Below are 26691 nucleotides of genomic sequence, written 5' to 3'. Positions count from 1 at the left end.
CAAACTAAATGTGAGGTGTTTTGTAGGAACAATCTCAACTTAATTTTTCATAATCATTATATTATTAAAATCATCCAAATAATTGCAATATTATACGAAAAAGCGTTTGACAGCACGTGCGATAAAATCGCATGCGATGGAGCACAGACACGGGCTTAAAACAAGCTTAAAAATATGGTGCATTTTCGATCTTTGAAACGAAATAATGTTAAGAAAATACAATGGACTACATGTTTTAGTGTTCAGAGAAAGCAAAATTAGTAATGTTTGCTTCATTATTTATTGCCGGTTAATTTGAAGGCGTGAATCAGCCCTGCGCATTAATTATCTTGACAGATGATAGTTGTGTACAATTTTCTTGCCTCCTTTGACATTTAAAGTCATTCCCCCTATTAAGCACTGTATCCACCGCACAAGTTGCGACCGATCTACTTTTCAACCATATCTCTGCTTATCAAAATGTGAAACATTCCCATATTTTTCTACCGTTTCATCTAACTTAAGTGTATGTTACCGTCGTACCAGTTCAATCAAACTCCGATCAACGGTGCATTAGCATTTGGTGATTTCTATCTCGTCCAGTCGAGGCTTCTCCGTGTAGACAGCGCTTAAGGCCAGTCAGAACGTACCATATGAGCAAAAACAACACACCATCAAAGGTACGCACACGACGCACAACTTTGGCCCCCTTCTCTAGAAGCGTCCGCGAGTGTGTGCGTGTGCGTGTGTGTGTGTGTGTGTGTGTGTGTGTGTGTGTGTGTGTGCTTTCAAACCGTACTTTGCTACCGAGTGGAGAGGCCTGCTCGACTCGGCTGTTCTTTTTTTATTGCTACCAGCGCGAGTTTTCGAACGTTACGAACGACGGCGCTGGAAATTTATACGCACGCACCACCAAATCAGCTCGCTACTACCGTGTGTGCGTGTGTGTGCGGAGTTTCTCGGGCATAGGCCAACAAAAAAAAGCGCTGCTTTGGCTGATGCTAGGCTTGTCCGTGCGCTGTGCTGGTGCTGTGTGTGCTAATACACGGAGATCTAATTGAAGCGAGATTGATTCGACGTCGTCGCCAAGCGAAGAAGAAGGTGACAGGCCGAGTTGGCCCGAGTGCGAGTGCGACGGGGACGAAAGTGATGAAACAGCAGGAAAAAGTAGAAGTGTCTAGCAAGGTGTAGGCGCTGCAGCGAATCCCTGTTTTTCGCCAAACAGTAGCTCCTTCCACCCCGAACCTCTCCCTTCATCCCGATCCTTCCCGTATCCGGAAGAAGCGCATCCGAAGGGTACAGTAGCAGAACGGCGGAAAAGGTACGGGCGGGCCCCGTACACCATTTTCCCTTTTCGCTCACCAGAAATAAAAATCCCTTCACTCCCGTGACCTTCTTCCTCCACCCCTGTGCACCATTCTGGGGGCGGCCATACGGATGCAAACAGTGCTAGAGTAAGAAGGTTTCCACATGTCGGGCGAGTGACCGAGGCATCGTACGCGCACGCAATACGCTTCCGCAGCTGCCACCGTTCGGTGCTACTGAAAGGGCAAACCAAAAAAGAAATCCCCCCCCCCCCCAACTCGAAAATCATCCCAAAGGTGTTGTGTGCAAAAAACAAACGGTGAAACGGAACGGCTGAAAAGCGAAGAGTGTGCAGCGGAGGAGCACTTGCACGCCGTCACCGTCACAGGCGGCAGTTTCATAAGCGCGGATTCACCCAACAGCGAAGCAGCCCCCCCCCGTGTCATCGTGGTGTGTTCTGCGGCCCAGAACGACGGCACGGCTAACTTTGTCGCGAAACCCTTAGCAACACACACACACAGGTACGCTCCCTGTGTGTGTGTGTGTGTGTGTGTGTGTGTGTGGGTCTCCGTCGTACACCCCGCAGGAAGGCAGGCTACAGAGCAACCGCATCCGAACGGCCCGAGCACTGCGGTGCTTGCCCGGTGTCCGTCGGTGGCAATGGATTGTCCCCACATCGTCAATAACGTTGGTCTCGGCAGGGAATCGATCCGGTCTGTGAAGAGCAGTGGCAGCAGCAGCATCAGTGCTTCCGCCGCCGTCACCCTCACAACGACGAGAGCATCGAACGTATCCGATGCGGTAGCACTGTCCGACGTAGTAACCGCTGCTGCTAGTCCGGCCACTGTTCTCACGGTCGCCTCTACTGCGTCATCGGCCGCAGCAGCATCGTCAAAGCAGTGGAAATGTACAGGTAATGCTATCCGCAGTGAGATGGTGACACACCGCACGACGCACGTATCCACGCGATTAGTTGTGTGTTATCTAAACTGCCCACCTCGAGCTCCCCGATGATGAGGATGAGGATGGAGGATGGGGTCTGCCAGGTGGATAAAACGTAGTAATAATCGTCGCAGCCCAAGGGACGGCGGAAGGGTAGAGAGAGTGGCACGTTCGCGAGGAAGTGTGTGTGTGTGCAAAAGCGAAACAAAAAGGCGAACAACAAGGGAGAGCGGGGTTAAGAAGCGCAACCAACCCCCTCTATATCAGGGTGAAGTGTATGTGTGTATGTGTGTGTGTGTGCGCGTGTGTTTGTGTAGACATGTCAGTCGCGATGTAAAAGAAGCGAAAAAAAACGAAAAACGGGTCGAGCAAATGATGTCCTTCACCATATCAGCGGCACGTTCACGAAATTTGTGGAGCTTTTTGGAATATTAATGTTTTTTTTTTTGGCTAACACACACTTCCTACACATCAACCCGTCTGGTTGGTCTTATCATCCACAACCTTCACTCCCCTCACCACCTCGTTCATCGCACTTTACCCATTGCAGGGTTTGTGAAGCGAGCTCAATCTAATTCGCTTACCGTGCAGTTTTCGTAAAATTCTATTTCAATTTTGTGTCGTTGTTGTTTGTTGCACAGCGGGCCTATGTCATTCGAGCTACCATTGGAAATGTATTTCACAGAATTGTCCTATTTTCGGGTAAGGTTTTCACCCGTCTAGAGAGAAACCCTGCAATAGAAAGGGGGGTGAAGGTTGGAGCCGCCGCATACTAGCTAAGGGGTAAACAAAAAATCGATATTACATCACACGTCAAATTTATTACTCCTTCTTGTGTGTGTGTCCCTTTTTTCTCCTCCTGTCACTCTGCTCTTACCTATCTTCTAGAGCTAGAGAGAGGGAGAGAGAAAGAGAGAAAGGCACGCGCCCAAACCCTTGGCTGCGTTGTTGTAGAGGAGCCCTTTTGCTACCCCGGGCAAAACAACGTAGATAATTGGAGGTGCAAAATAATGCGCTTTAGCCTGACCCTCTCGCTCTCTCTCTCTCTCTTTTTCGTTCTCCCTCTGGCGGTTCGATTGGCGATCCAATTATCTTCTTGCCTCTTGGCAAGCGCGTGTTTGCAAAAAGGGCTTTTTTCAGTCCCTCGCGTAGGCGGACATGTTAGCGTATTTGAGGGTTTCACCTCCCTCCGAGCAACACCGCACGGGACTTTCTTGTCCCAGTGCAAGGAGGGGGAAGCACTACATCCGAGGATATGAAATGCATATTTTTAGCCATTATCTGTGCTTGCTCGATGTGCATCAGCACGAAACGCGCGCAATGGTGCAGCAGTGTTTGGCTGCTCCTGTCGGATTCAACTTCTGTGGCCGCATGTGGAGCTGCCAAGGAAATATAAAGTCCACCGCACAGCACCCCGGCAACCATCCCCCATGTTGCGTCTATGCTGCTCAATGCACTGCATCACCATCTTCTTCACCATCATCATCATCATCATGCGCGCTGCATCCCATTCATAGCATGCAATAGCAAAACATTCATGGCCAAATCAGTCACTGCGGCGGGCTGTGGCTGTGTATCCATAATTACCTCGCAGTGCGGTGTAGCCTGCGGTCTGCCGGGCCACAGGCGCACGGGAGAGGGGTGCTGGGTGCAGAAGGCCATCGGCCATGCTCTGCTCTCTTTGCTCTTCTTCACGCGCCAGCCAGAACGAATTGATAATGAGAAGCGAAAGAAATGATGAACTTGGTTGGCCGATGGTCGGTGGCGGTGCTGGTGGTGGTGGTGAATCTTTTGTAAAGGCGTACACCACCGCATCGCCCTTCCGTGCCTTCTCGCTCTTTCCCTCTTGCTCTCTTCGACCCCTTGGAAGCATCATCCCCTGTTTGTCTGTATCCAGCCAAAAACGCGTTATACAGGTTTACTCTACCTGAGCATATATTCTGCTTGCGTGTGCCGGCGAGTGTGTGGCTGTGTGCGTATGCCCTATAGCGCGTAACGCAAGCCGAGCCAGCCCAAAGCAATGCTTACTACGGCTACGTTGGATTATGTGTGTGTGCGTGTGTGTGTGGGTTACTTTCGTGTGGTCTGGGCGCGATAGAGGCCCGCGGATAAGTATTGAAATTGGAGCACTATTTTTAAAGTGGTGTAATACATTTTTTTTAAATTTGGCCGTAGAAGTATCTAAAACCATTTGATCTTTCAACCCAAAAAGCGGGGAATTTTTTGTTCTGGGAGTGTTTCCATAAATTTTTTTGCTTAAATAACAATATAAAATATGCTATTTTATTGACACTGGCTTTATTTTTGTCGTTTTTTTTTCATTTTTCCCTCCATAGAATGCTCCATCAGCAAAGACAGCTGGATGTGCTTACAGTGCGGTGCGGTACTGTGCGGTCGCTACGACAACGGCCACGCGCTGAAGCATTCGAACGCGCACCAAAATCACAACATTTGCATGAACACATCGAACCAGTCCGTGTTTTGGTAAGTTTGACTTGACAGAAAACCGAAACAAAGCAACAAAAAAAACCCTATCTAACGGCTTTTTTCCCATTCTCCGCCGCGCATTGTAGCTACAAGTGTGACGAGTTTGTGATAAACGACACCGACGACAATGCGCTGGAGGAGCTGCGGCAAGAGCTGAAGGATGCCACCGGCGTCGCTGACCAGCTGGACACAATCTCCGAGACGTCCTCCACGCTGGAGGAGATCAGCTCGTCCAAATCGACGCAGGAAACGGCCAGCAGCACGTCCTCGTCGAGCGATTCCGGCTGGGAGGAACCGTCGCCGGCCGCGCTGGTGCCCGCCCCTTCAGCGGCCACCGCGAGCAGCACCGCCGCCGTCAGCTCGCGCAAGTTGCGGCCCCGCAAGCGCACGATATCGAACGACAGCAACAGCGAAAACGGTGCGACCACGGCGAAGCGGAAGTCGCAGCGGCGGGTCGTCGGATTGCGCAACCTTGGCAACACCTGCTTCATGAACTCAGTATTACAGTCGCTCAGCAACATACAGGAGTTTAGCTGCTACTTCAACACGATGCCCGCGCTGGAGATGAAGCACAAGCAGAAGGCGTACCATTCGCGCAGCATGAAGGAAACGATGGACGACGTGTTTGTGGTCGAGGAGCTGCGCAAGGTCTGCAAACGGCTGCTGATGAAGAGATTGCGGGCGTTGAAGAACAAATATTAATGCCTTTTCGTGGTTCCCTCCTTATTTTTTTTTCTCTGTCACAGGTCCTACTCAACCTAAGCCAGGGCGGGGACGGGTCGAAGAGCGCCATCTCGCCGGAGTGCTTGTTTCTGGTCATCTGGAAGGTGGTGCCGCAGTTCCGCGGCCACCGGCAGCACGATGCGCACGAGTTTCTGCGCTACATGCTCGACCGGCTGCACACGGAGCTGCAGCAGGTGTCGTTCCCGGTCGAGCTGGGCGGGCCGAAGTCGGGCGAGCACAAAAACCCCTACAACGTGTCGGGGCTGAGCCACCTGCAGGCGAAGGGCCGCAACTCGATCGTGACGAACGTGTTCGGCGGCGTGCTGCAGAGCGAGGTGCGCTGTCTGATCTGCGGCATGGAGAGCAAAAAGCACGACCCATTCCTCGACCTATCGCTAGACATTCCGGAGAAGTACTACAGCAAAGAGCACGGTGCGGACGGTACAAATGGGGCGGATGGTGGTGGTGGTGCGGCACCAGTGTGTCACATTTCCGACTGTCTTTCCAGCTTCACCGAGGTGCGTTTAAGGGGGTCACTGCGCTGGAATGCGTTTTTTTTTTGTTTGTGTGAAAATGGCAGCAATCTCACGTTTAATATCCCACTTTCAGGTGGAAGAATTGGCGGAAACCGAGCTATACTACTGCAACTCGTGCAAGTGCAAGCAGAAGTCGACGAAACGCTTCTGGATACGTCGGCTGCCGAATGTGTTGTGCTTGCACATAAAACGGTTCCGGTGGAACAACTTTTACAGGTAAAATGGGCATTTTAATTGCAAAAAAAACATGCAAATTACTTTTTGTTTTTGCCACTTGTAGAACAAAGATTGACCTGAGAATAGCATTCCCCATCAACGCGCTCGATATGTCGCAGTTTGTGCTTAACAACGGCCCCGAAACGAGGCGATCGAATTCCAGCTGCAACATCTACGACCTAGCCGCCGTTATCGTGCACCACGGCAATGGGTACGTTGCTATGTGTGTGTGTGGATGTGTGCATTTATTTACAGAATTTTCCAGCAGTTCTCATAGCTGTGGGACTCTTTATTGACTTTTTCGTATTTGAAATGAACTGAATGTAATGGGAATTGGACGCTATAGCTCCCTTGTTGGACAAATCCAACTGGAATTTCCAAGAAGCCTGTCCATAAAGGGCCATAGAGTCCAATTCCCATTATTTGACGTTTGCTTCCCCTAAGAAATAGTCAAGGAAGTGTCCCACAACGATGAGAACCCCTGGAAAATCCTGTAACAAAAAAAAAATAACAAAAACATAATTGCTCACCTTTCTCTTCAGCTCGAGCTGCGGCCATTACACGTCCTTTGCCATCAACAACGGTGTGTGGATGCACTTCAACGATCACACGGTGAAGGAGGTAAGCAGCACGGCGGTGGCCGAATGCAAACCGTACATCCTGTTCTACATCAAGCGCGATCCGACGAATGCCAACCGATTGTCCACGATCGGCGGCGCGGCGCCAGGTGCCGCACCAGCCAACCACCAGTCGTCGTCGTCGTCGTCGTTGTCCTGAGATTAAGTTATTTCGTTCAAGACTGATTACAACTCCGTAACCGTTTAAGCTGACTGATGACACGATCCGCTGTGCGCTACGCGCGTGCGCGGGGTTGCGCACGTGGGTTTGCTTTTGCGCAAGTGCTGTGCTTGCTTTGGCAAAACGACAGCGACCGATCGATAAGGATAAAGTTTAGTTTGAATGTGATGTGGTGACGAATTGGTTTAAGTTTGTGTAGGAGCTTTCAACCGGAATGTGTCTCACCTGTGTGTGTGTTTTTTTGGGGATGTGTGTGATGGACACTATTAGTCGTGCTATTAGTTCCATCTTTGGTTCTGTTCCCCGCACAAGGGGAAATGGATCTTAAAATGCAATAAATTTTCAAAACTTATGTTTTGCTACTGAGAGGTTAAAAGAAACAAAAATAGTTAAAACAAAAAGAACAGATATAAAGGCGCGCACAAACGGCGAAAGCATTAACTGAGCAAACTATTGCGGTGAGAATGGGAAGAATGAAAGAGAGACAGAGAGAGAGAGAGAGAGAGAGGGAGAAAAAATGTATAAAATAATAGATATGTATAATTGTAAAATTTAATAATAGTTTAGGATACAGTTGCAAATCGTACGGTGGGAGTAAAACGGAGAGATCCTTTCATTTTACTGAAACAACGTTGTGTTGTGCTACATCTCCTGTTTTTTCCATCTTTCAAGCAAATTGCGATGAATCTAATCGTTCAAACCCCCAACCCCTCCCCCCCTCCAATCCGTTCGACTCAAACACCACTACCTTATGCCCAGTGGTATTTGTTTTCTTCTATGTACTAGCCCTGCTTCAAATTGCGTGGTATTTCCTATACTATTTCTTTTTTAGATTTAAACAACTAATTTAGGCCTTGCTGCCGCCAGTTGTTGCTTTTCTTTCCTCTATCTTTTTCCATTTATTAGTATTTCTCCCACTCAACTCACGTTCATTTTACGATTGCATTCTTGTGTAATGAACAAAACATATAAGGGGACCTCCTTTGCATGCAAACACGTTCGTTCTACGTTAAGTCTTTTCTCTTTTGTTTTAAGATAATGGATTTGATATGTGATAAACAGCTGCATTTTAGTTTTGTGTAAGTTTGAACAGGAAACAAATGCTAATCTTTTCGTGCTGAAAAGAGCTTACAGCCGTAGTGCGGTGTGGTAGTTGCATACAAAACTGAATGGGAAATGAATCAACAGGCAAAGCAAGAACAATATTTGCAACAACAAAAAACTTGTAATGTGCAGTTTTGTGCACACTACACACAGCACACACACACATAATTATACATGATATAAAGGCAGTATGGCGTTAGTTCTAAGCATGCATATATTTTAAACATATAATAATTTATATTTAAGATTCTCAAAGAGGCCGCCGAATTATTGTGATGTTTAAAAAAAGATCAGTTCGATTAGCTCTGTTTGTTTCTTCTGCTTCTCATAATGGTAATCTTTTACGGCAATAACTAAAATCCATCAATCATTAACCCGGCACTAACCTTTCGCCCTTATTTTCCGTAAGATATACCACTAAAGAGGAATTTACTTTTTTCCAAATCCTTCTGTGTGCAATGAAAATTCAAGAGAAAAAAAAACTCCAAATAAAAAAACACTATCAAACAGTAAAAACAAAAAAAAACGAAAGAAACTACGTAAAACTATCAACTAATAATGATAATTTCTCACCAAATCAGAAATTAAAACAAAAATCACTCACACTTCATTAAACTGCTCACAAATGTGAAAGCAAACAGAAGATAGCAGCAGTTAGCAACACTCTAGGCGTGTTAGAACAACGTGTAAATGTTGCAACGAATCTTGGTATAGAGAGAGAGAACAAGTTAGTTACACATACCCAAACGATAGGAGCAGTGTTAGTACGAAAAATCACAGCTCTCACAGCTGTGTTACACACAAATGTTCAAAGCGGAAAAGTTGGGAGAAAGAGCTATGCAAAAGTCAAATGTTTTATAATCTATAATCTTTGCCGGAGACTGAGAGGACACACGGTACAATAGGAAATGGTAAAACGTAATTTTTTACCTAAAAAAAAAGGTAAACTTAGCTATTAGATGCATACTCAATAAATCCACCCAACACCCCCGTGTACACTTGTTAGGGACGGTATGGAAGAAGGAGAAGAATAAAAAAAATAACACGCATCTCCTAAGCCCGGGATTTATATTATAAATGAAGTAAAACTCCTTAAAATGCTAGTGTTGAGGTCTTTCTCTTCAAAATATCAAAGCAACACAAAACTAAGGGAAGAAAAGCGAACAAAACGAAACGACACCTGATAAAATAAAAACTTAATATTATGTGAGCAAAAACAGCTAATACAGCTAATATGTTTGATATTAATTTTCACATTAATTAAATCCATGGAAATGATTTTTTACAGTTCAGCGCTACGTCGAACGCTTGCAGCGTTTTTTTGTTTTATTTTTGTATGTGTAGTGTAACACAATGCTTAAGCAACCCGGTCCAACGGTGCACGCACACCGTGAATATTGTTCGGCCTCATCGGCTCCAAAGAAACAAAAAAAAGGTATTAAAACTAACAAACAAAAGCCTACGCACTACCCAAAACACACAGCATACCGGTAATACGACTGCAATGTTAAGCCAACACCACCATCACACCGACCAAAAAAGGTGTCCGTAAGGGGGAGCATCACATTCATTCCCCCCACGAAGCGACCGACCCCAGCGTCACATCCGAGCAGGCCACTGTTTATGCGCGCGAAGTTAACTGATCGGACAGGGATTTTGCTCACTAAACGACGACGGATCTAGCGTTGGCAGGTTGAGATTGCCCGGTCCACCGAGATCACCGACCAGGTCAGCCGGGGGTTGGCCCAGGTCCTGCATCGATTGCATCTTCTCCAGCACGATCTGAAACCGCTCCTTCTTCACCTCCGCACTGTCGTCGGGCGTTTCCTTCTCGAGCTCGGTGCAAACTTCCTGCATCAGCGCCAGCTGTTTCTCGTACCGCTCCTTCTCCTCCTTGGGCAGGGTGGCCGAGTGCTCCGCCAGCCACTGCGGGTACTTGCCGACGAGGTCCCGCATGCTCGGCAGCAGCACATCGGCCGACAGCAGGCTCTGCATCATGTTCTGCATGAACGGCAGGAAGGCATTGTTTTCGCCCGACGCGTTCAGGTCAATGTTGCCGAACATGTTGGCCACGTCCTCCGGGCTGAACGGGGTTTGCAGGTTTTCCCGCCCCTCGCTCATCGCCTTCAGGGCGTCGCTAATGCTTTGGCTGATCGTGGGGTCGAGCGTGTTGGCGGGCGACGGTTCCGCATCGGGCGCCGCCGGTCCTTCCGCCCGCACCGCCATACCGGCCGCCTCGGCGATCCGCTGGAAGCCGAGCATGATCTGTTCGCTGTCCACCTTTTCGCCACCCCCGAACAGGGCGGCCATGTGCTGCTCGAACATTTTCGCCTGCTGACTAAAGTAGGGGGTTGAAAAACGGGAGGGAAAAGTGCGTTAGTCAATGTGGCATCATTCTGTTTGTGTGCGTCATAGGAACCATAACGGTACTCCATAAACTCTTCATTCCAAAGCTGCTCCGTTGGCGGATCTTCGTGCTGAACGGTCTGTTCGCCCGAGCTGCTAGCACCACCGCCCTCGCTCTTGGCCGGCTTTTTGGGGTCTGCTTTGTGTTTGGAGAAATCCTCGAGCGCGCCTGCGACGTTCGGGAGTTGCCGGAAATAAGGGGGAAAATATTATATAATCTACACACAAACCCACACACTCCTGCATGCACTTCCGGTATCGGCTGATGTATCGAGTGCTGGCGAAGTATACGGCTGTATTACTTACTGTCGAGCAGGTCGTCCAGCTCCTTGTCCCGGGAGCCATCCTCGGTTGGTTTCTTTGATTCGGCCATTTCCTATTTGTGTTTTTTTTAAAAGCGACTTAGTACGTACGGCTACTGGGATCCGAAAACAGATTATGCGGCAATCATATGTATATTTTCGCTGTCGTCAATTTTCACTTCATATTATTATGACCACGAACTGCACACTGGGATGATGGGGGAATGGCGATTCGGAGAACATTCAATAATACCGTTTTATTGCTCTAATTTTGCACCACTTACTCACCAGCGACTCACCAAAATGTGATGATGAAATAGCGATTGTTTATTGTGGCCGGTTTATGCTGTAACTAAAACAGGCAAAAAGTAATTCAATCTCTAGCTAATTGTAAACTTTTGGACTTTACACCCGGCAATGTGGGGGCATTGTGCAACTTGGCATTGTGTGCAAATGCGAAAGAGCGAGAACACGCATACGCACACGCAACTGTCCCGAGCGAGAGGGCACATGCTGTCAAACAGTCGTTCAAGCGAGAAAGCGTGGGAGCGAGAAAATCAAAAACAAACCCCCGGATAATCGGGTTGCCGAAGTGTCAAGAACTGAACTCCACCACCCCTGGTAAACGCGCGGGCGAAATCTTTCGTTAAATTACGTGGCACCGTTGACAGTTCTCGGTGACACAATCAAAATAGACACTTTCATTTACGTACGTGGATATCAGCAAAACGACAAAATTCCTCGGTTCGGCTTGGAAAAAAAGGGTTTTCTATTGTCTCTCGTGGAGTTTGTCGTCGGATAGGCGCGTACTGTGTGTACACAAAATTATGCTATTTGTCTGCTTCTAGTGGGGCTTTCGTTTCGTGTGCGTCGGTGCGGTCAGCCGCTGGAATTGAACAGCAGGAAAAGCAAAAGGTCAGTTCGGGGAGATGCCGCGGGACCAAAAGATCCAACTCAGCAAATGTGTTGCCCCCGCTAGGAAGGGTGGCTGGAGCGACGCTGCTTCCATCCACAATTGGTGTGCAATGCTTTGTGGGAAAAATTAATGTGCGTGTGATTCTTTGCAGCAGATTGTAATTCAGGAGTAAAGTTCTACACTAAACCAGCAATTAACATAGCAGTATGAATCCGCAACTGGCGTACGGGCAGTATCCGCCACAAAGTTGGCCACAGCCGCAGCAGCAAGTGGCACCACAGGCGGGACCACCTCCGCCAGGTCCGATGCCAAGCATGAACGGAGCACAGCCCAATGTATGTATGGCAAGAAAAAGAAAACGGTTCTGTCGTTGTGCAAATTCGCTCACAGTATGATTTTGTTCTTTTGTTTTCACCACCCACCAGCAACAGCTTGCTAATCAGATGCAGAACATGTCTTTGGCGGGTCAGCCACCTCAGCAACAGCTGCCGCAGGGTCCACCAAAAATGGGGGGACCACCGAACATGAATGGCCCGGGTGTGGGTGCGCCACCGGCGGCCTTTCCGACCCAACAGCCTCCTATGGTACGTCCACCGTCGACCGGTGGCCCCATGCCGGGTGCATACCCTCCCGCACCTCAGCAGCAGCAGCAGCAGCAACCAGGACCGGGTATGATGAGCAATGGACCGTCGGGACCACCCGGGCCCGGTGCTGTCAGACCGCCGATGCCCACGGCCGGTGGGTACGGTCAAACCAATGGCCATCCAATGGCTGCTCCGCCTCCTGCGGGACCGACAGGGCAGCAGTTCGGTGGTCCCATGCCACCTATGACGGCACCCGGCGGCGGTCCACCACGTCCCGGACAACAATTTCCACCACAGGCGGCTGCGTTCCAGCAGCAGCCACCGGCTGGCTTTCCTCCCGGTGGTGGTGCACCGCCCCAGACGCAAGGCATGCCGTATGGAGCACCACCTGGAGGCCCTGCGCCTGCTCAGCCACAGCAACAGTATCCCGGACCACCGATGCCCGGGCAACCGATGCAGCCACCGCAGCAGCAGCCGCAGCAACCACAGGGATATCCACCACAGCCCGGTCAAATGCCGCCAATGGGCGGCCAAATGCCACCAAGAGGGTATAATGTAAGCTCAGCTACCTTTCCACAAGTCTATAGAGTTCTATAATATTTTTTTTTTCTAAAACAGCAAATGCCGCCTGGAGCAGGCTACAACCAAATGCCTCCGATGCCCGGACAACCTCCGCAGCAGCTGCAGCAGCCGCAGCAGCAGCAGCAAATGCATCAACAACCACCCTACCATCAGGGAGGGCCTGGCATGATGGGCGGTCACTATCCCGCGCCGCCCCCGGTGCCGCAGCAGAAGCGCCTCGATCCGGAAAGCATGCCCAACCCGATCCAGGTGATGGCGGAGAATCAGGAGAACTGTGGCGGTGTGTTCTGCACCAACCAGCCCGGCCAGCTGCCCCCGCTCGTGACGACCAAGTTCGTGACGCAGGACCAGGGCAATGCGAGCCCGCGCTTCGTCCGCTCGACGATGTACAACATTCCGCAGACGGCCGACATGATGAAGCAGAGCGCGGTGCCGTTCTCGCTCATCATTTCGCCGTTCGCGCGCACGGTCGAGGGCGAGCTGCCGATACCGATCGTGAACTTTGGCGAGATGGGCCCGATCCGGTGCATCCGCTGCAAGGCGTACATCTGCCCGACGATGCAGTTCCTCGACGGGGGCCGCCGGTTCCAGTGCCAGTTCTGCAAGGCGACGACGGACGTGCCGCAGGGCTACTTCCAGCATCTGGACCACACCGGCCAGCGGATGGACAAGTACGAGCGGCCGGAGCTGGTGCTCGGCACGTACGAGTTTATGGCGACGAAGGAGTACTGCCGCAACAACACGCCGCCGAAGCCGCCCGCGATGGTGTTCCTCATCGACGTGTCGTACAACAACGTCAAGTCGGGGCTGGTGCAGCTGCTGTGCTCGCAGATGAGGAACATCATCCGCCAGCTGCCGGTCGACCAGGACCAGCAGCGCACGTCGATGAAGGTGGGCTTCATCACGTACAACAGCTCGGTCCACTTCTACAACCTGAAGAGCTCGCTGGCCCAGCCGCAGATGATGGTGGTGGGCGATCTGCAGGAGATGTTTATGCCCCTGCTCGATGGGTTCCTGGTCGATGCGGAAGAGTCGGCCACCGTGATCGATGCGCTGATGGAGCAGATTCCGAAGATGTTTGGCGATACGCGCGAGACGGAAACGATTCTGCTGCCGGCGCTGCAGGCGGGACTGGAAGCGCTGAAGGCTTCGGAGTGCGTGGGCAAGCTGTACGTGTTCCACTCGTCGCTGCCGAATGCGGAGGCGCCGGGCAAGTTGAAGATACGCGACGACCGGAAGCTGCTCGGCACGGACAAGGAGAAGACGGTGCTGTCGCCGCAGTCGACCGTTTACAACATGCTGGCGCAGGACTGTGTCGGGGCGGGCGTTTCGGTCGATCTGTTCGCGTTCAACAATGCGTACATCGATCTGGCCACGATCGGGCAGGTCGCACGCTTGACCGGTGGCGAGGTGTACAAGTACACTTACTTCCAGGTGAGCAAATGAGTGGCACCGTAACAGTGGAAAATGTGTGTTAATTCAAATTTTCTTCTCAATTCCCAGGCGGATATTGATGGTGCCCGGTTGGTGAACGATTTGATGAAAAACATTTCCCGCCCGATCGCGTTCGATGCGGTGATGCGCGTCCGTACGTCAACCGGCGTGCGTCCAACCGACTTTTACGGCCACTTCTTCATGTCGAACACGAAAGATATGGAAATTGCCAGCATTGGTATGGTTACCTCTTGAAGCCACATTTTGTTTTCCGCTTACCAAAGAGATTTCCTTCTAAACCCACCCTTCCCTCCTCCAGATTGCGACAAGTCCGTCTCGGTGGAAATTAAGCACGACGACAAGCTGACGGACGAGCTGGTGCTGATACAGGTGGCACTGCTGTACACGTCCTGCTCCGGCCAGCGGCGGCTGCGCGTCCACAACCTCAGCCTGAAGATGTGCACCTCGCTGCTGGATCTGTTCCGCTGCTGCGACCTGGACACGACGCTGCTCTACTTCGCCAAGCAGGGCCTGACCAAGCTGATGGACAACAACCCGAAGGCGGTGAAGGACGCGATCGTGCACCGGGCCGTGCAGCTGTTGGCCTGCTACCGGAAGCACTGTGCCTCGCCGACCTCGTCCGGGCAGCTGATCCTGCCCGAGGGCATGAAGCTGCTCCCGCTGTACGTGAACTGCCTGCTAAAGAACGATGCATTCTCCGGCGGGTCGGACATCTCGATCGACGACCGTTCGTACGTGATCTACTACGTGATGAGCATGGATTTGCCCACCTCGGTGCAGTACTTCTATCCGCGCCTGATCCCGCTGCACGACGTCAACGTCGAGGGTGACGCTATCCCGGCGGCCATCCGCTGCACGGGCGACAAGATGCACGAGGACGGTGCCTATATTTTGGGTGAGTTGAAATGAGCGAATGGAGCGTTAAATGAACCCATTTACTAACTCCGGTTGGGGCTGTCTGTTTGCTTTTACAGAAAACGGTGTTCACATGTTTTTGTGGCTGGGATTGTCACTGTCGCCCGAGTTCACGCAGTCGGTATTCGGGGCCCAGTGCACCCAGCAGGTCGATACCGATCGTACGGGTTTGCCAGTATTTGATAATCCTCTGTCGAAGCGCATTCGCGGCATCGTCGACAAAATACAGGAGCAGAAGCGTCGCTGCATGCGGGTAAGTGTGTGAACTAAAGCTTCTCACCTTCGGGGCTTTTTTTATATAATTCTTTTCGGATTCTTCAGCTAACGCTCGTGAAGCAACGCGACAAGCTGGAGAGCGTGCTGCGCCACTTCCTGGTCGAGGATCGTGGCACGACCGACGGTTCCGTCAGCTACGTTGACTTCCTCTGTCACGTGCACAAAGAGATCCGACAGATGCTGAGCTAGCTGGCCAACACCGGCAGCCATGGCAACGCACTACTAGCGAGCAGTTTTTTCTCGGGCGGAAGGTTTAGATTTAATAACAGCAATACCGGTAGCGGCAACACGGTTACCGTCCCTGCTGCTGCACCTACTACTAACACTACTTACAATACTACAAGGAACAACAACACTGTTGCCGCCGTTGCGCCGGCCAATTACATCCCTCCTGGCAGTGCGCAGGACGCGAACGGAAATGTGCGCACGCTGTATCAAAGGGAGCTCAGCCATACGATGGCAGCGGCCACGTGTTGTGCAGTGCCACCGAACAACAATCGTTCCAAATTCATGAGTACAACGCGCTGCGAAGGGTACGTCGGGAGCCGCATCGCGTCCCGTTACGACGAGGACGAGGAGGATGACGAAGGCGGCGGCGTTGATGGTGACGTGGCAGCCCTCCCCGATGGTACCATTTTGGAGGAAGATGAAGAACAGGAGGAGGAGGATGAGAAGCGGGTAAACAATGTGGCGCATTACTCGACGCGCACTCAGCAACAAATTCATTGCTTGCGCGAAGCGGTTGGTGGCGTTAGCGTGTCGCAGAGTCGCACCCGCGCAAACCGTTACCGACGCGCGTTCGGTGCCAGATGGTAAAGAAACCACTCCGCAACCGAACTTGGTACTACACAGTGGTCGGGTTTTCTTTGTAAGTGTGCTATTCCCATCTTTCCTTTCCCGATTGCTCAGCAAACGCAAACAGTTTACGACCATGATATACATTAGTTATTCGTTCTTTCCTTTCTTTTTCGTTTTTCGTTTTGTTATACGTGTCGGTGTTTTAGAACAATTTAAACTCTTTGGCTCGGTAGGATCGTCTCCATTTTACTTTATCTCTTCCATTGCGCCTTTTTTTTGTATTTTGTTATATTTAATTAAGAAAAAGAGAGCAAACTGTATGCTTTCACCAGCCCCCAGGTATCTTAAGGGAGGGAATCGAATTGATTTAATCAACACTATTCAATGGTTCAGCAAAACGAATTGTATTAAAAAATGTATCCGTTTTGTTGTTTGGTGGTTGCGATTCCGGAATTAGTTGAGGAGCTACACGTGTCAGCATTCATTCGGAACGCTACTCTAGCGGCATACGACGGTCACGCTCACGGGAACGGAATTCACATACGGAGGGTGATGTTTGCACGGAACGCTCGTAAGATTGTATGTTGATATCAATTTATGAATCCAATGGAATATTATAAATAGCGAAATATATATATACTGTACCTTTATTATGTGCAATTGGGCGTTTCTGGGCAGTTATTGTTGACTGATGACAAGGATTGTTAAAATTTCATTGGTATTATTTAACATATTAGCAGATTTACGATAACATTTAATCGAAACGCTGCCAGTAAGGCACTTGTCGTAGGGTCATATGAAATAAATTGTTTTACTAAATAACGGAATCCCTCTTTCGATCGATAATCTCTTCGTCCTCCATTAAACAGCTTCCACGCTGCATTGAGGTACCGTAGAGCATTTAAGCAGCATCGTTCGGAAAGGTGCGCTACATGAATTGTTGAGTTTTTTTTGATTGACCAATAAAATCAATTTAATTTATATTCATAAAATACACACCAATTTGAAGTCCTACTTTATTAAAGCAATAGTTTTATTTGGTTAATAAAACTAAAAAAATCAGCAAAAATAACCCAACTTTTCACACCAAATGTCACGTCGCATCGACCGCACCGTGGTCCCACTGTGATGCCCTTGATGTGACATTCACACATTTCAAGATCGGTGAAAATTTTACCAAACAGACGTTATAGCAACAATAGCCGAGTCGGTGCGCGAGAGTTGATTTTCCTTGGATCCACTTGGAAAATTGCGGTGTACATCTGTTCCCATTCCACCATCAGCAAGCTATCCCGTGCATTACTGTCGACTGTGAAAATGGCTCTCAACAAGCTTAGCATCGAAAACGTCGATCTGAAGGGCAAGCGGGTGTTTATGCGGTAAGCTACAAGCACTTTATCACCGCCTTCTTGGATCCGTTCGATCCACGTTCCCTTATCATGGCCCGAATCGTTTCGTTTAATCATCAATGCTCCCCGTCCCGTTTTTTCCCACAGTGTCGATTTCAACGTCCCCATCAAGGAGGGCAAAATTACCAGCAATCAGCGCATTGTGGCCGCGCTCGACAGCATCAAGTTTGCGCTCGAGAAGGGTGCCAAGTCGGTGGTGCTGGCGTCCCATCTGGGCCGCCCGGACGGTAACAAAAACGCCAAGTACACGCTTGCCCCGGTAGCGGACGAGCTGAAGAAACTGCTCGGGCGTGATGTAACCTTCCTGAACGATTGCGTCGGGGCGGAGGTGGAGGCGGCCTGCAAGGATCCGGCTCCGGGTTCGGTCATCCTGCTGGAAAACGTCCGCTTCTACGTGGAGGAGGAAGGCAAGGGTGTCGATGCGAGCGGCAATAAGGTAAGGGAGCAGCTGGGTGCAGCTTATCACCATAGCAACGGCGATGCGGAGACAATGGACAGAGGGCTAAAAATAGTGGCTGCTTTGTTTACTGCCGCTGGCGGGCACACTGCGATTATCACCCGAACAATCCCTCATGCATTGCATAATGAACTCACTTTCGTTTTTCTCCTTTCTTTCTTTCTTCCCTCGATGGCTCGGGAATGCACAGGTTAAGGCCGACAAAGATAAGGTGAAAACATTCCGCGAAAGCTTGGCCAAGCTGGGCGACGTGTACGTGAACGATGCGTTCGGTACGGCCCACCGTGCCCACAGCTCGATGATGGGCGAGGGCTACAGCCAGCGGGCGGCCGGTCTGCTGCTGAACAAGGAGCTGCGCTACTTCTCGCAGGCGCTCGACAACCCGCCCCGCCCGTTCCTGGCCATCCTGGGCGGCGCGAAGGTGGCGGACAAGATCCAGCTGATCGAGAACCTGCTGGACAAGGTGAACGAAATGATCATCGGCGGCGGTATGGCGTTCACCTTCCTGAAGGTGCTGAACAACATGGAGATCGGCGGCTCGCTGTTCGATGCCGAGGGTGCCAAGATCGTGCAGAACCTCGTGGACAAGGCGAAGAAGAACAATGTGCAGCTGCACCTCCCGGTTGACTTTGTGACGGGCGACAAGTTCGCGGAGGATGCGGCGACCGGCGAGGCCACGGTGGCCAGCGGCATCCCGGCCGGCCACATGGGCCTGGACATTGGGCCGAAGTCGCGCGAAGCGTTCGCGGCCCCGATCGCCCGCTCCAAGATCATCGTCTGGAACGGACCGCCCGGTGTGTTCGAGTTCCCCAACTTTGCCAATGGCACCAAGTCGCTGATGGATGGGGTGGTGGCGGCGACCAAGGCCGGCACGGTCTCGATCATTGGCGGCGGCGATACGGCGTCGTGCTGCGCCAAGTGGGGCACCGAGTCGCAGGTGTCGCACGTGTCGACCGGTGGCGGTGCGTCGCTGGAGCTGCTCGAGGGCAAGGTGCTGCCGGGTGTGGATGCGCTCAGCAGTGCGTAAATATGACGCGAGGCGCAACCACTCTCATTATTACTCACTAAGAAGCATTACTACAGTCACTACTACTCTCGTTATCGTATTGTTCGCGTGCTATTGTGTAGGCAAGTGTGCTCGTCCCCCCCAAAGTCATGGCATTAAGCAGTCCATCGTGTACCGGAAGACCGATCAGTCGCTCCTTCGAAAAAGGGTCCGGAAATGTATGTTTTGGATCTCGAGGATGGTCGTTTATCTCGTTGCATAGAGGAATAAAAAGTTTAGCGTGAAAATAAACACCCAAAAACGATGTGTTGTTTGTGAAATTGTGGAGAAGTAAGACTTTATTTTATTAATTTAAAATCGCATCATTATATGTTTAGAAGCAAACCATGAAAATGACAACCAAATTCGTCCAAGTGGACTGAACACAGTTAAACACAGTTATCGGATCACCTTTCGGAATGGTTGGTAGAAACATTTTCCAAAACAAGGATTTATGCTGTAAGTTGTCTGCAATTATTGGTTTTGAACAAGAACGCTCTTGGCAGCTACATTTTCGACTGAATTATGGACACAAATTATGAATTATCTACATCTCTATTGATGGCGCGTTGTGGCCATTGTTTCCAGAAACGTTATGGCGTCAACCACCATCATGAATCATTCCAGGGTAGTTTGGTCGGTAGGAAGTGTCTGGAGCGGGTCCTTTGAAGTTGAAAAGGGAGAAATAATCGGGCTAATCTTCACTTTTTCCTTGCACCATTGTCTAATTTACTTACATGAGGTAAAAGATGTGATATAATCGCTACGGAAGTATGTGCGAATTGGCGTCGCCGAATACTTCCACGATTTTTATCAATTTTTGGTTCCATTTCTACGTTCCGGTCTCATTTGCGGCTTCAACACAAATGAATGGGGATCTTTCGGCGGTATCAATTTTGACAGGCGATGTTGACGTTTATGTTTCTACCGGCGAGTGAAAAACGAATACCCAGGGGACAATTTTCGAATGGTGTTTATTGGGTCTGAAACAGCTTGTTAATTTGTATCAAGATTTTGTTTTGTTAATAAAATAGGTCTCCAATTATGTTTTATTATTGCTCCTTGGTTTTGAATTCATCTGTCACAATCTATTAACTGTTTAAATGTTATGTGGGAGCAATAAATTAATATGTTAATATATAGCATGAGATGAGTTAAAAATAATCAAGAATCATACAAAAATCTTTGAAAAACAATTAAACGAAGCCATAGTTAACCCCAATAGCTACACGATCTAGGATTAACTAGCATGTCTTGTCAATTAAAACAGCCCTTAATAAGGTTTACCAGCAGTTCTTTAAATAGCCTGACATGTTTTATACCGTTTTCAAATAGGTTGTTCTGCTGAATCTCTGCACAAACTTTCATTACGATAAGTTTTAAATCAGTAAAATAAACAATATTTTCATACTTGTATCAGTAAAATAAAATATTAAATTCGTGTCGTGATCAAAAATAAAAACAACAATTCTTGTATCATTTATTTTTTTTATTTATCGTAACTCACTTGCCTTTCCTTTCTACGAGAGGAAGAACTTGAAAACGGGTGTTTAATTTTTCACCATCATCATAATTGCCGGTCACAAGCAAACCAGCTTGCCGTTCCGTTCCGTTGTTGTAACAATCTCTATCCATGTAAGTAACACATTTCATCCACACCAGTCATGAACTTTCTGCTGCCGCTGCCGTATATTAAACCTCTGTCAGTGTGAATTTAATTCCACTTCAATGGTTTCATTTTGCCCACTTTTTAATCTGCTGTGTACTCGTTATGTAGTATATTGCTGTGTAATTGAAATTTGTTACAGTGCTTCGTATAATGAATGGTTTTATAAAGAGAAAAGAAATCCCAGATCCACTATCCTTTCTGGCTGTGGTATTTGTGACACTTTTTCTGTTTTTTCCCTCTTTTTCTCGTTCTATGTTCTGCTTTTCAAAGCAACAATTGGTAATGTTAGTAGCATATTATATGTGTTAAATGTTCCCGCGTTGTTACCCATTTTACATACGGTTTTATTTCCATCTTAAATAACTTAATCATTTCTTTTTGTTTTCAATTAAACTGTGTTTTGTTTTCGTTTTCATCGTTTATTGATTTCATATCTTTATTTTATTACCTTCTTTGTTCTATATAAAAATAAATACTTAACATTCTCTTTCTTACTTTCGTTACAACTATTTTGCAATGTGTAACAACAATCTGTTTTCATTTCACACACACACGCATCCATTCTTTGCTTATCCATTCCTTGTGATGCTTCTTGGTTGAAACACACACAATTAACACAACCTTTCCTTTTCCCTCCCACTTTTATCCCCTTGTCGTCGTTATATTATTTTTTGTAATTTAGTTTCACTTTGTTTGTATTGTGTTTTGTGTGTTGTTTTTGCGCACTATTTTAATAATTATCTACAACAGCCAGTAGCATTCTGCGGGAGAGGGGGAAAGGTTGATATAAGCTTTCTTTAATCTGTTTAATAGTCTTCTCGTCTGTCTGTGTTTCGTTTCCAACTTATCCACCATTGGATTTAAAAGTAGCACGTTTTTTCTTCCTCTTAGGCTTCGGGGTAAGAAATGGGGTGTGGTGTGTTATTAACACTTCAATCTATGTACAACGATCCCTACGTACGCTTCACAAAAAAGTCACAACGACGAAACTTAACCCATTTTTGGAAAGGCCTCTCTCTTTTACTCCTTTATAGAGCAATACACACAAAAAAACAGATACAGTTGATTCAACAATCCCTGCTGCTTCACGCGCCGTTCTCTCACATAGTCATTTTCCTTTCCTTTCGCGCGAAAGAAACCAGCTCAATTCGTTTTCTATTGTGTGTTGTAGTGAGCGTACATACTAACCAAAAAAAGGTTTTTTTTCCGAAAAAAAAAACTTATCCAAATCACACAGTCTACGAAAGCCAATTCGTTATCGAGAGGGACAAGAGTGATAACCAATCGTAACTAAACTATGCCATTTCTCCGCGGTTCTTATGTTTTTTTTTGCTTCAATGCGAAACCAGCTACTTGTTGTGCAGCTACTAACGAGCTCTCTAATCATATCCTTTTTTGACAAGCATTTTTTTAGTACCACTTTTTCTCTATCTACACTACGAGGCTACAAAAAGCTCTCAGCTGAACAGAAGTAAAGGAAAATCTGGAGGTGAAAAAATAGCTAAATTAATCGCCAGATTTATCTCGTTTAACTCACAAAATCTCTCATGTACCCCTCTGTCTCAAATGTTATCAAATTAAATAGAGTATAGAAAGAAAGTTTTTTTTAAAATAAAGTTAGAGTTAGTTCACCCTATAATTGCAGCACTGTATTATCCCTTCACTGATCGATTTGCTATTCAAGAATGTACCCTATGTTACTGCATTGTTTTAAAAATAGGCAGAAAGATGTAGATGTTGTTACAGTTCTACAGGGAGTGGTGTTGTCTTACATAAAGCTATATCGTATTTTGCCGATATATGTATAAGAAAGTGGTGCTTTGAACAGTGTACAGGTAGCAAAACAGTGCGTAAAGATTGTGCTGATTCTTTCTCCAAAGCTTGAGAGATGCTAAAGGATGCTAAACAAAGACTGTGGAAGTACGATAAGAGCCGAGCGAGTTCATCTCATTACCGCACATGAAATGGGGATTGTCTTCTAATTTACAGCTTTGCCTGTTACCTCTCATTGATTCGTCCATCGATGGGTTTACACGAGCTTTTCCTTAAGAGTGTTTTTTGTTTTGTTTTGTTTTGCGGAAAGGGTCGGAACCGGACTTGAATCAATTGTGTGTGAGAGAGTTTGTATTGTATGTACGATCAGTAAGCAAGATTTATACAGTACTGCATTAGAGGGCGTTTAAACAGCTTCTAGAACAGGGAAATAGAAAATGAAATGTGTATTCGTTGTTCATTGGACTAGAAAAAATAAGATACTTTTGGAGTCTGATTAAAAAAAAGGAGTAGGGGAAGGTAGGTAAAGACGGACACTGCGGGTAAGATGGACACTTCTCATAAATGCATCAAAATGGAAATTTTCGAAAAAATCAACAATGCAGCATCCTAACTTAAAGTTGAACAACACATTTGAGAACATTTTTGGCAATATATATGCAAAATTGGTTAAATCCACGAACAAAATAAACTTTGAATCATGAGCATCCTTGTGGATCTAATTTGACTACTACGGATCTTAAGCTCTACAACTTGTATTGTTTATATTTCCGGAAGTTTTATTTCATGAATGGGTTGTCGTGATCATTAATGAAAAAACTGGCGAAAGAACGAGGATAAAAGCAATACAAAATATTGTTTTTTGGTGGTTTAAACATTCTGACACCAAAGCGGGAAAGACGGACACCTTGTTGTAGGGAAAGATGGACACCGAATTTATTCATTTTTTTACTTCTTATATCAATTTGTGATGAATATATTTCTTCAAATACCTTAAATAAGGGTATTCCGATACTATAAATCAATCAGTAAGTAGAGAAAGTATTGAAATAAGCGAGAAATGAAACACCGGTCAAAATAGTAGCCATTCGTTATGCTATTACACGCTCGACGCTGATGAGGTGCTTCACGAAATCCAATATCTTGTCACGACTTGGACAACTTTAAACAATAAAAAGATTAGGCATTGATACGACATTGTTCAGGAATAGATGAGAAATTCTATGGGATTACAAACATCAAATGTTGAATTTTGACATGGTGGAAAATGGATTAAACTATTAACAAGTCCCTCAAAAAATACTGGGGTCGTGGTCTTTTCGCGTAGTAATTTCCTTAAAGGCAGTTCTAGACTGTTGTTCTGTAAGCTGGAGCAACGTCAGCTAAAAGTGTGCGTTATTCAATAATGCTTTAGATGCTGCATTCTACGATATATTAGAAGCGAAGCTTACAATTTCTAAAACCACGGCTGAATGAATCGCCGTTGCAATAGGCCAAGAATTGGTTTATAAACGTACCAGGACGAGGAAAGCGATAGAATTTGTTAAAATACTGTAAAACTCTTCACTTTCCAACGTTTTCTACAGGTGTCCATCTTACCCTTCATGGTGTCCATCTTTCCCATATCAGGTGTCCGTCTTACCCGAACATTTCAAAACCGCCCGAAAAAAATCATGTTTTTCATTCATGAAAAAACACAAAAATCAATGGAAACTTAAAAGTTTCAACACATTTTCTGATGAAACATTAGTGTAAGATAATATATGCACATTTTCTAGGTCGTTGCACTTATATATCCCTAGATTTTTACCATTTCCCTTAGCGTGTCCGTCTTTACCTACCTTCCCCTAAATCATTTCACATTATGCTTGTGACGTGTACGTAAAATCCGTGTCGACTACACCAGAAAGGGCAGGAACTGAAGCTTCAATCTACCATGCGGCTCCTAAACATCCCTAAACGCCACCCAAACCGTAAGCTTGCCAACGTTGCAGCGATCAAGTAGGCAGCGAAAAAGCTTCCTGAAATCAGCATTCCTCTCTCATCATCACGTTTGTTTGAGGCAATAGCAAGACTAGTTAGAGATAATTTAATTCGAAAAATGTTATCCTAAAAAGCATGGAGGGAAAATTTGCAAGGAAAAATTTGCAAGGGAAAACATGGACAGTGATTTGTGAAAGAAATAGGAAAAAACGTCTCTCGGGATAGTTGGGAAATGGAAGCTTCGTAAAGAAATGTTGCCTACAGTTTCTAAACACCATCTTTATTTAACGATGGTTTTTATATCAGTTCTCAGTGGTCTGGCACTGAATGAGCACCGGAATGTTCGTAATTTGACTACACTTTATGCCTGCTAGTAACACTGAGCTGCCACCGTATATAGAGTGGAAAAGCACCAAGAAAGGACTAATGTCGAACAAATACTGAAGTTTCTAACTGGACAAACAAAAAAACCAGCACCCGGCAGTGTTGTGCATACGAGAGAGTAAGCCTGATTTTCCGTAATTCCTTGCTTGCTTGAATGGTTTCAGGTGGTGTAGGGAGAGCCCGCATTCCTCTTTTCCCTCCAAAAACGAGGGAAGCGAGAAAAGGTGTATCTGTTTTACTCTCAGCGAGCGCGCACGGCAAATAGAAGGATTCTTATTGGATTTCGTCCCCTGAAGGTATGCAAAATAACTTTTCCTCGCGGGGTAATTGTTGCCATTTTGGAGGTATTATTGTGTAGAATATGTGCGTGTGTGTTTTTTGTCTTGCTTGCGCACTAGGGGATGTACTAAAACTTTACAGAACGAGGATATGATGGGCACACTAAATGAATATAGGAAATAATCTGTTTGTGGGTTAAAATTATACGAACAAAGGTGGATGTAAACTGTGACGGCTACCAACATAATGGGTTTTTTTTCAGCCGGACCCGCGCATGTACTGCTGTGGCTGCCGCGGTCGTCTTTGTGTCCTTCACTGCTCTCGCTAGTGTTCTTACAGCAAACCACCCTTGCGGCCAAACAGCAACGAGCTGATCGTACCGTACACACTCTGACCGAGTGAACGGCTTTCTTCCTTAACCGCCGGTGCTGCAGCAGTTGCCGTCGATTGCTGTTTGCTGCGGCTGTCCTTGCCACTTCCACCGGTGCTGCTGTTGCCACCAGTTTTGCCCGTTGCTTTGCTGCCCACTGTGCCAAGGTCCGGTCGTACCCCGGGACGGCTGGAACCGTTCACCGTGCCGAGATCCGGCCGCTGGGAGCCACCGTTCGCACCGTTCAGTAGATTGCGTCGCGATTTCTGCCGCTGCATCTGCTTCAGCCGGGCCGCTGTCGTTGGGGAGGCGGTATTGGTGTTGGTAGCAGCCGAGCTGGCACCGCTGGTCGTGTCCTTGGTGCGGGGTTCCGAGTCAAAGCTCGCCACGGATGAGCTGTCCGAGTCGGAGGACATCGCTGTACTGATGCCACTGCTCGCGCCGGACGAGGAAGCCATGCTCTTCAGGCTGTCGTGCGACAGACCCTTCGTTAGGACCGCTTTGATCGTTTCCTTGTCGATCGTTACAAGATCGTCCGCCTGCTGCTGCTGAGCTTTGCGTCGCTGGTCCTGCATGTGTTTGAGGCTGGTAAGCTGTGCCATCGGGCTACGGCCGCGACCGGAGGCGGCTGCCGTGTAGAGGGCCGAGGTGCCGTGCAGGGCAAGCGGACTGATACCCGGTGGATGCTGCGGCGGTAGCATAATGTTCTCCAGCCCGATGCTTTCCACCTTTTCCATGATCTTGATCGAGCGAAGCGCTTTCTTTTCCAGCCGCGACAGCGCGACCTTGTTGCGGGTCATTATTCTCGATGGACGATCGGCCGGATCGGCGGAACTGTGCTGGCCGCCGGTCGAGGCGACGAACCGCTTGCGCAGGATGTCGGCCGTCGAGGCGAGCAGCCCGGATAGGAGCGGTGGTTCCGGAGACATTGAACGAGTGGGTGAACCATCTGGTAGAATAAGAGAAAATTAATTTAAACATCCAATTTGAAGGGATTA

General features: G+C 47.8%; 5 protein-coding genes and 1 long non-coding RNA gene across 19 annotated transcripts in view; 3 read left to right on the top strand and 3 right to left on the bottom strand.

Moving 5' to 3' along the window:
* Positions 1 to 531: 531 nt before the first annotated feature.
* On the top strand, positions 532 to 8616 carry LOC120900509 (ubiquitin carboxyl-terminal hydrolase 3-like). The gene is made up of 7 exons (XM_040307594.1): positions 532 to 2197; positions 4563 to 4710; positions 4800 to 5361; positions 5460 to 5954; positions 6046 to 6188; positions 6253 to 6399; positions 6731 to 8616. Exons 1-7 carry the CDS (start codon positions 1945 to 1947, stop codon positions 6963 to 6965), a joined length of 1983 nt encoding a protein of 660 aa, XP_040163528.1. The 5' UTR covers positions 532 to 1944; the 3' UTR covers positions 6966 to 8616.
* A 752-nt stretch (positions 8617 to 9368) lies between these two features.
* LOC120900510 (peroxisomal biogenesis factor 19) lies at positions 9369 to 11243 on the bottom strand. Of its 3 annotated transcripts, none has more exons than XM_040307596.1 (4): positions 11087 to 11243; positions 10803 to 11006; positions 10521 to 10665; positions 9369 to 10428 (listed from the first exon to the last, which is right to left on the bottom strand). In XM_040307596.1, the coding sequence occupies exons 2-4, from the start codon at positions 10867 to 10869 to the stop codon at positions 9726 to 9728; spliced, it is 915 nt and encodes a 304-aa protein (XP_040163530.1). In that variant the 5' UTR covers positions 10870 to 11006; positions 11087 to 11243; the 3' UTR covers positions 9369 to 9725. The 3 variants fall into 3 exon arrangements, with proteins under 3 accessions (XP_040163530.1, XP_040163531.1, XP_040163529.1); XM_040307597.1 differs by having other exon boundaries at positions 11098 to 11243; XM_040307595.1 differs by having other exon boundaries at positions 10803 to 11243.
* Positions 11244 to 11479: 236 nt separating this feature from the next.
* Positions 11480 to 16977, top strand: LOC120901595 (protein transport protein Sec24D). Of its 2 annotated transcripts, none has more exons than XM_040309660.1 (8): positions 11480 to 11713; positions 11869 to 12049; positions 12140 to 12853; positions 12917 to 14314; positions 14384 to 14552; positions 14634 to 15230; positions 15310 to 15503; positions 15572 to 16977. In XM_040309660.1, exons 2-8 carry the CDS (start codon positions 11921 to 11923, stop codon positions 15713 to 15715), a joined length of 3345 nt encoding a protein of 1114 aa, XP_040165594.1. In that variant the 5' UTR covers positions 11480 to 11713; positions 11869 to 11920; the 3' UTR covers positions 15716 to 16977. The 2 variants fall into 2 exon arrangements, with proteins under 2 accessions (XP_040165594.1, XP_040165595.1); XM_040309661.1 differs by having other exon boundaries at positions 11866 to 12049.
* Positions 16978 to 17478: 501 nt separating this feature from the next.
* Positions 17479 to 19500, top strand: LOC120903020 (phosphoglycerate kinase). The gene is made up of 3 exons (XM_040312201.1): positions 17479 to 17703; positions 17821 to 18169; positions 18381 to 19500. Exons 1-3 carry the CDS (start codon positions 17642 to 17644, stop codon positions 19215 to 19217), a joined length of 1248 nt encoding a protein of 415 aa, XP_040168135.1. The 5' UTR covers positions 17479 to 17641; the 3' UTR covers positions 19218 to 19500.
* Positions 19501 to 19504: 4 nt separating this feature from the next.
* On the bottom strand, positions 19505 to 20120 carry LOC120903021. Its single transcript, XR_005739525.1, has 2 exons — positions 19973 to 20120; positions 19505 to 19898 (listed from the first exon to the last, which is right to left on the bottom strand). It is a non-coding gene; the product is annotated as an uncharacterized LOC120903021 (long non-coding RNA).
* Positions 20121 to 24919: 4799 nt separating this feature from the next.
* LOC120903018 (trafficking kinesin-binding protein milt) overlaps positions 24920 to 26691 on the bottom strand; it is an 89055-nt gene continuing 87283 nt past the window's right edge. For all 11 annotated transcript variants that reach the window (XM_040312195.1, XM_040312196.1, XM_040312194.1 and 8 more), the window contains one exon: positions 24920 to 26642. In XM_040312195.1, the coding sequence (XP_040168129.1) occupies positions 25657 to 26642 (986 nt within the window). In that variant the 3' untranslated portion in view covers positions 24920 to 25656. The remainder of the gene's footprint in view (positions 26643 to 26691) is intronic.

Source organism: Anopheles arabiensis, chromosome 3, assembly GCF_016920715.1.
Source record: "Anopheles arabiensis isolate DONGOLA chromosome 3, AaraD3, whole genome shotgun sequence".
Taxonomy (NCBI): Eukaryota; Metazoa; Arthropoda; class Insecta; order Diptera; family Culicidae; genus Anopheles; species Anopheles arabiensis.
This window is presented reverse-complemented; position numbering and strand designations above follow the sequence as displayed.

Coding starts and splice junctions, on each gene's coding strand:
- LOC120900509 (XM_040307594.1), top strand. CDS start 1,945: ATGGATTGTCCCCACATCGTCAATAACGTTGGTCTCGGCAGGGAATCG. Junction 2,198..4,562: donor AAAGCAGTGGAAATGTACAG/GTAATGCTATCC, acceptor TTCCCTCCATAG/AATGCTCCATCAGCAAAGAC. Junction 6,189..6,252: donor CGGTGGAACAACTTTTACAG/GTAAAATGGGCA, acceptor TGCCACTTGTAG/AACAAAGATTGACCTGAGAA.
- LOC120900510 (XM_040307595.1), bottom strand. CDS start 10,869: ATGGCCGAATCAAAGAAACCAACCGAGGATGGCTCCCGGGACAAGGAG. Junction 10,666..10,802: donor GCTGGACGACCTGCTCGACA/GTAAGTAATACA, acceptor CGAACGTCGCAG/GCGCGCTCGAGGATTTCTCC. Junction 10,429..10,520: donor TGGAATGAAGAGTTTATGGA/GTACCGTTATGG, acceptor CCCCTACTTTAG/TCAGCAGGCGAAAATGTTCG.
- LOC120901595 (XM_040309660.1), top strand. CDS start 11,921: ATGAATCCGCAACTGGCGTACGGGCAGTATCCGCCACAAAGTTGGCCA. Junction 14,553..14,633: donor TATGGAAATTGCCAGCATTG/GTATGGTTACCT, acceptor TCCCTCCTCCAG/ATTGCGACAAGTCCGTCTCG. Junction 15,231..15,309: donor GGACGGTGCCTATATTTTGG/GTGAGTTGAAAT, acceptor TTGCTTTTACAG/AAAACGGTGTTCACATGTTT.
- LOC120903020 (XM_040312201.1), top strand. CDS start 17,642: ATGGCTCTCAACAAGCTTAGCATCGAAAACGTCGATCTGAAGGGCAAG. Junction 17,704..17,820: donor GGCAAGCGGGTGTTTATGCG/GTAAGCTACAAG, acceptor TTTTTCCCACAG/TGTCGATTTCAACGTCCCCA. Junction 18,170..18,380: donor TCGATGCGAGCGGCAATAAG/GTAAGGGAGCAG, acceptor GGGAATGCACAG/GTTAAGGCCGACAAAGATAA.